Source organism: Lynx canadensis, chromosome A3 (assembly GCF_007474595.2).
Source record: "Lynx canadensis isolate LIC74 chromosome A3, mLynCan4.pri.v2, whole genome shotgun sequence".
Classification (NCBI taxonomy): Eukaryota; Metazoa; Chordata; class Mammalia; order Carnivora; family Felidae; genus Lynx; species Lynx canadensis.
Genome location: NC_044305.1, coordinates 11,846,382 through 11,858,817, shown reverse-complemented (window position 1 = coordinate 11,858,817; position 12,436 = coordinate 11,846,382). Strand labels below are relative to the sequence as shown.

At 52.2% G+C, this 12,436-nt stretch overlaps 1 protein-coding gene across 1 annotated transcript in view; it reads right to left on the bottom strand.

Moving 5' to 3' along the window:
* Positions 1-11,547, bottom strand: part of PTGIS (prostaglandin I2 synthase) — a 39,915-nt gene extending 28,368 nt beyond the window's left edge. Inside the window, exons 1-3 of the mRNA XM_030309434.1 lie at positions 11,474-11,547; positions 3,170-3,293; positions 1,734-1,912 (exon numbers count right to left, since the gene is read on the bottom strand). Of these exons, the coding sequence (XP_030165294.1) occupies positions 1,734-1,912; positions 3,170-3,293; positions 11,474-11,547 (377 nt within the window). The remainder of the gene's footprint in view (positions 1-1,733; positions 1,913-3,169; positions 3,294-11,473) is intronic.
* Positions 11,548-12,436: the final 889 nt, after the last annotated feature.

Here is a 12,436-nt window from a genome sequence, read left to right as displayed (position 1 = left end):
GAGAGAAAGAGCAGGCCGACCCTTCCTCCTTGAGACCCAAAGTTAGGCACACCTGTTTGGATAAAGTGTCCCCTGACCAATGATTGCCAGGTAGGACACAATCCTGAGTGACCCTGATCTAGCTGTTCCCTAGACCCCACTCCAAGCACTTGATGGGGACAGTAGCCCTTAGCAGATGCAGGAGCCACGCCCAGTAGACAACATGCGGGCTTAGGAGAAACTTCCAGAAACTCTTAGGGCAGACACTGGAGGAAAGTGGGGTCCTCCTTGGGTAGCGGGGTAGAATGCAGCGAACCGAGGAATCTTATTGCTAATGGGACCCAATGGTCCCCCTAGAATGCCAGGACCTAGGACACTTGGGCTCAGAAATCTCCTAGCGGCCATCCCACAGAGCCAAGTTCAGACTGGGTACTTCCTCTCATCAGCATTCACCTCATACTCTGGCCTTTCCTCAGCTTTAGCAGCCCTGCAAAACCCAGTCTTCTAGAGACTTTTCCTAACCCCAGGAGGCCACCCTTCCTGGAGACAGATCACTAAGGATTCCTATCAGACTGCACGAACTCTAGGGATGCACACACTGTCTTATTTCCTCAGCATCTCAGCTGGAGTCTGCAGACCTGGGTTCAAATCTCAGCTGTGCGGGGCGCCTGGGTGGCGCAGTCGGTTAAGCATCCGACTTCAGCCAGGTTACGATCTCGCGGTCCGTGAGTTCGAGCCCCGCGTCAGGCTCTGGGCTGATGGCTCGGAGCCTGAAGCCTGTTTCCGATTCTGTGTCTCCCTCTCTCTCTGCCCCTCCCCCGTTCATGCTCTGTCTCTCTCTGTCCCAAAAATAAATAAAAAACGTTGAAAAAAAAAAATTTCAAATCTCAGCTGTGCCATTTACCAGTGATGGAACACGCACGTCACTTCACTCCTGAGTGTGTTTCCTCACCTGTAAAACGAGGATAAAAATATCTACCTCTTGAGGTAGATCGATTGCACAGAGATGTAAGTGTTCCTATCAAACACCCGGCATATGACTGGCATCTTCAAATTGTGGTTGGCATCGTTCTGGGCCCCCTGCATCTAGACCAGTGTATAGAAAGTCCTCAGATATTTGCAGAAGTAATGAATGCAGAGCATGTGCCCACACGTCCTCATGTTGATATAATTATTCCTTATGTTTCAGGACCTACATCACTTCCTCGCTGTGCGACCTCGGGCAAGTCTTCTCTGAGCCCCAGTGTCCTCATCCATAAAGTGGGGCTGTAAGTTACTCACCCTCCAACATTGTCATGAAGACTAATGAGACCACAGAGGATGGGCTCGAAACTATTAGCAACCCCCCCACCTCCCTTCCTTTCACACGAGGAAACAGGCCCAGAGAGGGCAAGGGATTTGCCCAAAGTCACACAGCTAGGAAGTGGGGGAGCTGGGATTTGACTCTCGGTCTGGCTGACCCAAACCCTGGGCTCCTTCTACTGAAATCAGACCTGTCTCCTAAAAGAAGTAAAGATGAGAAGAGCCTTTTTTCAGCTTATTTCTTTGGGGTTGTTTTTTGTTTTTTTGTTTGTTTTTTTTTTTTTTTTTTTTTTTTTTTTTGGTTTCCTTTGTGTCTGTCTTCTCAAAACAAATATCTTGACCGGATACCTGGTGTGGACACAAACTCAAGCCACTCAGCACCTGGGCTATGCAGGCAGAAGCAGGTCACGCCCTCCCCCGCCCACCCACAGGGGCCACCTTGAGCCACTCACGGTTTCATCTTGGCCTTTTCATCACTGGGGCTGTAATGTGGGAGCTGCAAGTCAAAAATCCTCTCCATGAGGAAGACAGCATAGGCGTGGAAGTCCAGCTTGGTGCGAGGCTCCCACACCACCGTGTCATAGGAGTGGGGGTCCAGGAGGACAGTGACATACCTGCCCCCCACCAGCACCTGTGGGAAGTCAGCAGGGACGAGGCGAGGAGAAATGCCATCAAGGACAGGAGCTCTCAGTGGTCAGGGGCCTACCCTGTGCCAGGACCTGACATTTCACAGACAGTGTTCTCCCATCCACTCCTCACAACTGTCTGTGACGTGGGGACCACTTATAGCCAAAAACTGAGGCTGACAGAAGGCAGGGGATTGCTCAAGATCACACAGCTGAGACACAGTAGAGAAAGGACTGGCACTCAGCATTTTTCGGTAGCAAACGTCGGGCTCTCAACCACCTCACTCTTCAGCACCTGCCATCATTATCTTGGTTACTGTCGTATCTTCAGCATCCGGGAGAGAGTCTGCCCACAGAAGGCAGCAAATGGGTGTTGTGCGTATCATGGGTGGAGAGACTGGATAGAACAGGTGGATAGATGAGTGGATGCTGTTGGATAAATGCTGGCGAATGTGCCAGAAATACCCACTTCTTTGGGAGGCCGAGCCCTGAATGTAACCTGCTGCCCAAGAAGGTAAGGAAAAGAGAAAGAGCTGTAATCCTGTAATTAACAAAGGAAAGGGGATTTTCCCTCAAATGTCTGTGTGGGGGAGTGGCCACACAATTCTAAACACCCACGCAACTGCCTTGGCCCTGTTTCCAAAGTGTGATCTGGGAGTCATGTTACTCAAACTCTCTTATAAAATGTAGGCCAAAATCCAAGAAGAATTTATGCTACTGGATGGATTGTTGGGTAAATGGAAGGATATCAGTGAATGTATGTTGGATGGAAAGATGAATGGATGAGGAGGTTAGATGGAAGCTGAAAGTGTGGATGCATGTTGGGAACATGGTGGCAGCAGGCTAAGTGGGTACCAGGGAAAAGGACCGAAGGATGAGTGTTGGATGGGTGGAACCCAAAAGGATGCCTGAAGGTGGATGGGTGTGGTGGCTGTTTGGATGTTGAAGGATGGATGGATGGATGGATGGATGGATGGATGGATGCTGGATAGATGGAAGTTGAGTGGATGGACAGAGGTCAGTTGGATGGACGAACAAGAACTTCATAGACACTGAATGACTGCATCACTTGATGCTGGGAAGAAGGAATGGATGTTACTAAGTGTTGGCTGTACAGTTGGATGGGAAAATGGATGGAAAATTGGCAAGACCACTGGATGGTAGGTTAGGGTATGGAAGGATATAGAAGGAATCCATGAACACCAGACGACAGGCCCACCTGCTCACCCCCTTCCCTCCCTCGACGCACATGAGGCACTTACAGTAAATATATCACCGTGCTTCTCCTTCATCCTGGTGAGGAAGCTGGCAGCATCTTTTCCAAATTCCAAGGCATGGCCCAACCACGGGATACTGCCCACGTCCAGAGGAGGCTCACCAGGTCGCCTGCAGAAGCCACAGTACTTATCACTATTTGATAAAGTAGGGAAGAAGAAAAAGAGTGTAGGGCATGGGGTATGACTTCTCAGCGGAGAGGGCAGAGAAGGCTTCCCTGGGACATTGGAGAAAGACCTGAAGGTGGTGAAGGAAGGAGCCACGTAGATATCTGGAAGAAGAGCCTGCCAGGCAGAAGTAACAAGTGCAAAGGCCCTAAGGCTGGATCATGCCTGGCATGTTCCACGAACAGTAAGGAGGCCAGTATGGCTGGACTGAGGGACCAAGGAGAACAGGAGACGTTGAGGCCAGAGCAGGAACAGGTGTCGGACCATGCAGGGCCTTGGAGGCAGCTGTGAGGCCTTTTAACTTTTTCCCTGCATGAGGTGGGAGCCATGGGAGAGCTTCGAGTTGCACAGGGACATGATTTGACTTAAGTTTTTACAGGATCCTTTTGGCGGCTGAGTAGAGGAGGGACTGCAGGGGGCCAAGAGGAGAAGCTGGGTGACCAGTTGATGTTGGTACATCTTAGGGAATCCAATCGAGGTGGGCTTTCCCTGTGGGTGGGAGAGCTTTCTAGAACCCAGAAGTACAAGGACACAGAGTTCTCTGCCTGAGCCAGCGTGGACAGGGCTTTGGTCATCTCACACTCCCTGCCATGCCCACAGAGAAAGGATGAGACTGGAGACACGGTTGAGTGATTGAGTGGCAAAGGGTAGCAGAAGGACCGTCCTCATCACTGACCCCTGGCTGTCCCTGCCCCACCATCCTCTGGGGGAGGGGCTGTTCGCTAGGGAGAGCTAATCATGATCACGAAGTGGGCCTCAAATAGCAAGACCGCTGCTCATGGTGGACCCCCGGGAGGTCCTTAAACCCAGGCTAGGACCCCTATCTTTGTCGTAGAACGGTCAGAACCACAGGCATGCAGAGAGCTCCCTGTCTGGTGAATAGTAAGCCATCCCTTCTCTTCTCACTCGCTCACCGAATAGTAACTAGGAAGCAGGCACTGCCCCACGTGCTGGGGTTACAGCAGTGAACGGGACAGGCAAGGTGCCTGGCTTCATGGGGCTTACATACTAATAAGGGGAAGGCAGACAAAAGCAAAAAAAAATAAATAAATAAAAGCAAAATCATTTCAGAGAGTGACAAGCGTGATAAAGAAAACAAAGGAGCTACGAGTGAACGATGAAAAGACAAATAACCCGATTTTTAAAGGCACGAAGGATGTGAATGGACAGTTCTCTGACGGAGATGCACAAATGGCCGGTGAACAGATGAAAAGACGCTCGACATCGTGAGGCACTGGGGAAAAAATGCAAATCAAAGCCACAGTGTGGCACCATTTCACACGGAGATGGCTCTCCTCTAAAAAAAGAAACAGTCACTGTTGGCAAAGATGTGGAGAAATGGGGATCCGCATATAGTTCTGGTGGGAATGTAAACGGTGCAGCTCGTGTGGAAACCAGCCTGGCAGGTCCCTGAAAGGCTAACAGAGTTACCACACAACCCAGCAACATAAACATACCCCAAAGAACTGAAAACGTAAGTTCATATAAACCTGCACGCTGCTGTTCACAGTGGCCAAAAGACGGACCCAAAGCAGATGTCGCTGACTGATGAGTGGACAGACAAGATACGGTATGTTCATGCCGTGGGACATTATTCAGCCATAGAAAGGAATGACTGATTCATGCCACAGTGTGGAAGAACTTTAAAACCATTATGCCGAGTGAAAGAGGCCAGACACAGAGGTCACCTCTTGGGTGATCGACTTCTATGCAATGTCCAGAAAAGGCACATCTAGAGGGGCAGAAAGTAGATTAGTGGTTGCCAGAGCTCGAGGGAGAATACGGAGGGACTGCTTATGGAGACAGGTTTCCAGGCTTCTTTTGGGGAATGACAAAAAATATTCTGGAGTTAGGCAGTGGTGAGGGCGGCACAACCCTACAAATACTCTAAAAAGCACTGATTGTATACTTTATTTTTTTTAATGTTTATTTATTTCTGAGAGACAGAGAGAGAGAGTGGCGGGGGGGGGGGGGGGAGCAGAGAGAGAGACACACAAAATGCAAAGCAGGCTCCAGGCTCTGAGCTGTCAGCACAGAGCCTGATGTGGGGCTCAAACCTACCAACTGCAAGATCCTGACCTGAGCTGAAGTCGGACGCTTAACTGACTGAGCCACCCAGGTGCCCCTGAATTGTATACTCTAAAACGGTAAATGTAGGGGCACCTGAGTGGCTCAGTAGGTTAACCATCTGACTTCGGCTCAGGTCATGATCTCACGGTTCATGAGTTCGAGCCCTGCATCAGGCTCTGTGCTGACAGCTCAGAGCCCGGAGCCTGCCTCATTCTGTATCTCCCTCTCTGTCTGCCCCTCCCCTACTTGTGCTCTGCCTCTCTCTCTCAAAAATAAACAAACATTTAGGAAATTTTTTTAAATGGTAAATGTTATAGTGTGTGAATTATATCTCAGCAAAGAAAAAAGAGAGCTAGGTGACAAGGGCTGGTCAGGGAGGGCCTCCCTGTGGAGGTGCCATGTGAGCAAAGACCAGCAGGATGAGAAGGGAGTGGAGCGCCAGAGTGGGGAGAGAAGGAATTTAGGCAGTGGGAACAGCAAGTGCAAGGGCCCTGGGGTGGGAGGCTTTCCAGACAGCAGGCACTAGTGTGGCTAGAGTGGACTGCAGGGGTGAGAGGCAGGATTTGACCTGCAGCCAGGGTCAGGTTTCCATGCCCAATATGATGGGGAGCCCCCGGAGGGTTGGAAGGGGGGGGCTGGAAAGTGACGTGGTTATGCTTTTAAAAAGTCACAACACAGATCATCCAGGAGCGTGACAACGGAAGTGCAGGTGAAGCTAGCATCCGACTCCCCCACTTCCAGGACGGGGGGCTTCTTCCTCTAAGACACCTTTGCGGGTATGAGCAGGGGCTATGGCTTCCTTTCCCTGCTCTTTGTCCAGGCTGCGGCCAGAGCTCCCCAGTGAGCCAGGTGTTATTTCTGGCAGCTTTCATCTTTCCCCAGAAAAGTCCCAAGGAGGCTCAGACAAAGGCAGGAAGCTGGGAGCCCAGGAGTCTGACCGGCGCGATGTAGCCGGCTGGCTCTTGGATCCTAGGCCCCGCATCCAGCTCGGGCCCAGGCCACATTCCAGGGTGACTCAGCCGTCAGCCAGCAGGGATGAAGGAGACTCTATTTTGGGGTCTGCGGTCTCCAGCCTCGCCCACGGACACCCTCACTGTTTTGAGATACGGCCAGGCCCTTGGAGAGGAGGGAGGTAGGGCTGGACCCGCTCATCCCCGGCTCCTGCCCACACAGCCTGTCCCTCCGGTTTCAGATGCCAAGACACCTTTTCTGATTCCCCACTTCCCGTCACGTGGGCCCCTCCCCAAACTGCCCACCCGCCACTCACAGACTCCATGGCCAACCTTGCCACCTGGCCTCCTCTCTCGCGCTCAACCCTCCGCAAAGTGGGGGAGAGGGTTAAGGATGGGCAGCACCCAGCTTTGTGCCCTGAAGTATCACACCCACACTGGACGGAAGTTCCACGAATACAGGCACTCGACCCCCAACACTTAACAACAGTGCCTGGCACAGAGAAGGCGTTTAATAAATATGTGTCAGATGAATGATTTGCGTATACAGGTGGTGCTCAAAGAGCAGCACCTGCGCCTCCCCCCACCCGCCAGAGTCTGCCAAAGGGGTCAAGGGACCCAACGCAGGTTAAGTGCCTGATACACACAGTCCACATTCTGGTTCGAGCAGAAGCGGCATCATTTAGCTGTGCAGTGTTAGTGGATTGCCTCACTCAACTCAACTCAACTCAGGGCCTCAGGCTCTGGGAGGATTTCATAGGGGGGGGGACCGCAGGGTTTCAGCAACCTGAGCGTCTATTCCTCCCCAGGGTTCACCCACAAGCTGTCGACCATTAACCCTCTTCCCCTCCCCCACTCCTTGCCTCCCGCTTCGGAGACGCAGCATGCGGCCACTTTGCTCTAGTTTTTGTTTTCCTGTTTTTGTAACTGACACAGAAGGTTCGGAGAATTCTCAACGTCATAGGAAAATGGTTAGGGCAAGCAGAGTGACAGAACAGATGCAAACTGGAGAGACAACAGGAGGGGTGGGGACGGCAGCAAGGCTGAGAGAGGGCTCTCCTATGGAGTCCCCAGCAAGGGATGGTCCATTGTCGCATTTTGCAGAAGCTGGAGACCTGGTGTTTTGTACATGGAACACCCTAATTTTCTCCTCTTGCTGTGTGTGGCACACAGCAGACCCATCTGGGCTGCATCCAACCTCGGGCCACCACTTGGTGGCCTCTGGTCAGTGCGGGCTGGAACAAAGCACATTTTCTGTGCCCAGAAACTCCGTACCCTGCAAGGGCCCAGATCTTTTCTTGAGCCACCGGGAACTGTCACCTGATGCCACAGTGACCTCCCCACACCTGGAGTGTTCTTCCAAGGCTCTCTAGACCAGACGCACAAGCCCAAAGAGGAAAAGAGACACACGCAGCCCGGTGGGGTGGCCAGGGCACGGGAGATCGGCTACGTGAGACTTGGTGGACAAACCAAGGCCCAAAAGGACAGCAGGAAGGATGTTTCTGACAGCCACACGCAGGTCATCAGCCCCAGTGGCACAGAAGTCAGACTGCTAATTCCTGACCCAAGGTCTCCTAATTCCAGCTTACAACCTCTCCCAAGAGAAAACACTCACGGTCACCCAGGCGCGTTTAAAAATCTTTGCTGTAATGGCCAAAATTGGAATCTGGACTGGAGACTACACAATATTAATCATTTTTGTATTCTGAGGCAGGATAAGAGAATTGTGGTTGTCATTTTTTTTTTTTGACATGCATTCTGAAATATTTTCTGGAGAGATATTGTAACATCTGGAATTAAAAATTTTTTTTTTAATTTGGGAGAGAGCATGAGAGTGGGGGAGAGGGGCAGAGAGAGAGAGAGAGAGAGAGAGAGAGAATGAAAACCTTAAGTAGGATCCATGCTCAGTGTGGAGCCTGATGAGGGGCTCAATCTCATGACCCTGGGATCATGACCTGAGCCAAAATCAAGAGTCAGACGCTCAAACCGACTGAGCCACTCAGGCACCCCGATCTGTAATTTTTTGTAAAAATGTTAACCATCAAATAAGGGGATGGTTACATGGGAGTTCTTATACTATTCTTTTATTGTTCTGTATAGTTGAAATTTTTCATCATTAAAAATTTTAACTTAAAAAAAAAGCTAGAGGTAAAGACAGTTGCTGACTGACTGAAGTTCCTTTTTTTTTTTTTTTCTTTTTACTGAGAAAAGCATGAGTTTTGGAACTGACTGGATGGGGAATATAATTTCAGTGTGGCCCTAAGGAGGCCGCTTAGCCCTTCTAGGCCTCAGCTGTAAAACAGGGTGATGAACATTACCTCAAGGGTCAGTGAGGAGAAAGGAAGGTGTGGGGTCTTGCTTGTTTGATTCACTGTCTACACAGCATCAGCATCATCCACCTCTTTTTCCAACACTTGATTATTTGTCCTTAAGAATCTTCTGGGGGCACCTGGGTGGCTCAGTGGTTAAGCATCCGACTTCAGCTCAGGTCATGATCTCACGGTTCGTGAGTTCAAGCCCCACATTGGGTTCTGTGTTGACAGTGCTGATCCTACTTTAGATTCTCTGTCTCCCTCTCTCTCTGTCCCTTCCCTACTCTCTCTCTCTCTCCCCAAAATAAATAAATAAATAAACATTAAAAAAAAAGAATCTGGGAGTAGCCGCAACTTACTATCTTACCATCATGTGGTTCTAAGACTTTTGAGCGTTCAGATTAAAAATAAAATGTGTGGGAAGCATGGAAATTCATTTTTCCTGGGAATTACAAATCCCTATAGCCCAGATGCGTAATCCAGGCAGATCCTGCACAAGTTGCTTAGCTTCTCTGAGACTCAGTTTCCTCCTCTGTAAAATGGGAGTAACAAGAGTGTCCCTTGCTGCGATGGGAGGAGAAGAAAATGAGATTGGGACCTCAACTGGGGTGCCTGTGGGGTCTCCCCAGGGTCCACCCAACTAACTGCCCCTGAGCTCTCAGTGACCCCAAACCCATACTTCTACCTAGGACCCACTGTTGACCCTCCTAAGCCACCAGGTGTACAAATCAACGACTCACCCTCAAAGATAAATTAGCTCTCTGGATTACAGCAAGAATTTGCTAAAATAATGTTTAACTGGCCTTTCTTCTAACCCAGAAGTTCCATTCTCAACCACCATTCTCATCAGCATCCCCATTTTAAAGATTGAGACACTAAGGCAGAGAGCAGTTACCCAATTTGTTCTTATTCCTAGAGGCTGAGAGTTTCCACACGCTGAGCCCCCAGGGACCCTGCTTCCCAGAACCCACGTAGCTTATAGACACCACATCGGCTGGGGCGGGGGGAACACAGAGCAGGAGGCCTCACAGGAAGACCACAGCACATTGTCTGAAATAGCCAAAACGCTGGAGACAGCCTAAGGGTCCATCAGTTGAGACAGGAATAAAAAGGAAAAAAATAAACTTGCCATTCATTCATAACATGGAATACTACACAGACAATCAAAAGAATGAATCAGATCTCCACGCAGCAACACGGACGGACATCAAAACTAAAACCCGCAGTGAAAAAAGCAAATGTGCGATCCGAAAACATCCCTGGACAGAGTCTCCCCAAAAGCCTAACAACTTTGGAAGAATAATTCATTTCTTCACAGAAGAACTTATTTGCGGACTTTTCCTCTTTCTTCCTCATTTCTTTCAGGCAAATGAACGGATACATAGTTTTAAATTTAACCTGGGAAGGTGTCTGGAGGTTAAAGAAAAAGATCACGAGGTTATTGTTTGGAAGTTGAACTAACCTCTTGTTTAAAAATAAAAAGTTTCCAGAAAAGTTCTGGAATTTTCAGACACTCTCATTTCACACACACGCACACACACACACACACACAGTGCCCTGTATTACCTACAACCTCACCAAAGAGGGATCACGGAAGGCAGTGTACTACTCTGGACTGGATCCTGGCACAGAATGAGCACATGATGGAAAAGCTGATGAAATACAAATGAAGTCTGGAGTTTGGCTCATCTTAACAGACCAGTGTTGGCTTTTTAGTTTTGACGAATGTACCACGATAATGTTAAATGTTAACAATGGCGGAAACTGGGTGGGGAGGCCTGTGGAAACTGGATGAGGGGTCTTTGGGAACTCTTTGTACAACCTTTGCAACTTTCTTGCAAATAGAAAACCAGTCTCAAATAAAAGGCATACTTTTTTAAAAATCTGGAAGGTTCCCCTCCAGCCTTGCTCTGGCCGCGCTATGCGGTATCCTTGATCAACAAGAAAAGTCTGGAATTGCCGGAAGGGAAGGGAAGGGCAGGGCTTCAGTCTTATCTATAACGGGATAAATATTTAAGTCAAATACATTCAGCTATCCCATGTGCAACTCAGATTAACTTTTTAAATTAACTTCGTAAAAAAAGGACTCACTGCCACGACACTGATTTCAAGTGTATGAGATTTACTCCTCCTAAATCACAGATTCTCAGGACAACCTTTGGGACTAGGAAGCTGAGAAGTTTGGCGCGGGTTCTATCTACCCTGCCCAGGCTGTGGGGTCTCAGGGGAAGGGAGACCCCTTTTCTGGACCAGAGCATTGGGAGATGCGAGTTTCCCCAACCCCCTCGTCCAGGTGGGGGAGGGAGGCCTCCCATGGAAAGTGGTTCCAGGGCTCTGCATTCCCCAGCCTCAACTCGCCCATCTGTGTAATGGGGTGAGGATCAAGGCCACCCCCCCCCCACCCGCCCCCCAGGAACCGAGAAAGCCTGGGGATTGGCTCAAGTAGGTGCTGGGTTCAGGAGGGGGCTTCTCGCACCCACCCGGAGACCCTCTCCAGAAAGCCCTTCGCAGGTGCCAGCCGAGCGCGTGTGCACCGGGGGCCGTCTGCCGGGTCCCCCAGCCCCGTCGCCCACTTCCCGGGCCTCCACCCCCCGCCCCCCCCGGAGCCTCACCGCCCCCCCCCCCCACCCCGGCGGCCTGGCCGTCGTCCTCCCCCCCCCCCCCCCCGGGGTGGGGCGGCGGATGGGCGTCGAGCCCCTTCGCCCCGAGGTGCCGTCCGGTGGGGGAGGGACGAGCGGCTCGGGACGCCGGGGGTCGCCCCTCTGTCCGGGCGGGGGGGCGAGGGCACTCACCGCGAGCGTCGACGGCTCAGCAGCAGCAGGAGCAGCAGCGCGGCCAGGAGCCCGAGGAGCAGGGCCCAGGACATGGCCGGGCGGCGGGCGGGCGGGCGAGGCTGCGGCGGCGGGCGGGCTCGGGGCGCCCAGGTGCCTCTCGGCCCGCGCGCCCTCCCTCCCCGCTGGCCCGGCCGCGGCGGGACGGGGGCGGGCCCGACGGCGGCGCCGGGGTCCCGGGGGGCGGGGCGCTCTCGGGGAGCCCCTCCCCCAGCTCGGCGGCGCCGGCCCCCACCTCGGGCTCGGAAAGGGGCTGGGAAATGTGGGGTGGAGCGGAGGGGAGCTGCGGGCCTGCGGGCGAGGTGGGAGGGGGGTGCTGCGAGGGAGGGATTATGTGGGGGGGGGGGAGGGAAGGGAAGGGAGGGAGGCACTGGGTGGGGGGGGGGGGACGGAGGGGTGATGGGGATAGAGCAGGGGGTGGAGAAGGGAGGGGGACGTGGGGGCGGAGGGGGGATGTGGTAGGAGGGGTGGGAGGGGCCCACGTTCTACCTGAACCGTCTCCACCAGCCTCCTCCTCCTGGCCCCGTCCCCACCCTGGGCCTGGAGTTTTCTGTCCCGTGTGTCTGCGCCAGGTGGGGTTGGCTGGATGGCACAGCACCGTATTTACCTTCAGGAATATAGTGAAGGGGTTGCAGGAGCTGCTCGGATTCAGCTCTGAGCTCCCCTCCCCAACTGCTGTTAGAGCCAATGACTGGAGCACAGCAGGGGCTCAAGGGTATGGTGGCCATTGCCAAGATCCCCTGGTGCTTAGGGTGCCAGCCTCTAGGTCTGCAAGAGACCACCCCTGGGTGCTAAGGGGAACCCCGGCTCACCACTCACTCCCCCACCGATTTGCACCCTGGGAAACCTTGTGCAGGAAACCTAACCCCTCTCCGAGGCCAGTTTCTTGTGGGGGAACAGACAGGTCAAAGGCGTGAGAAATTG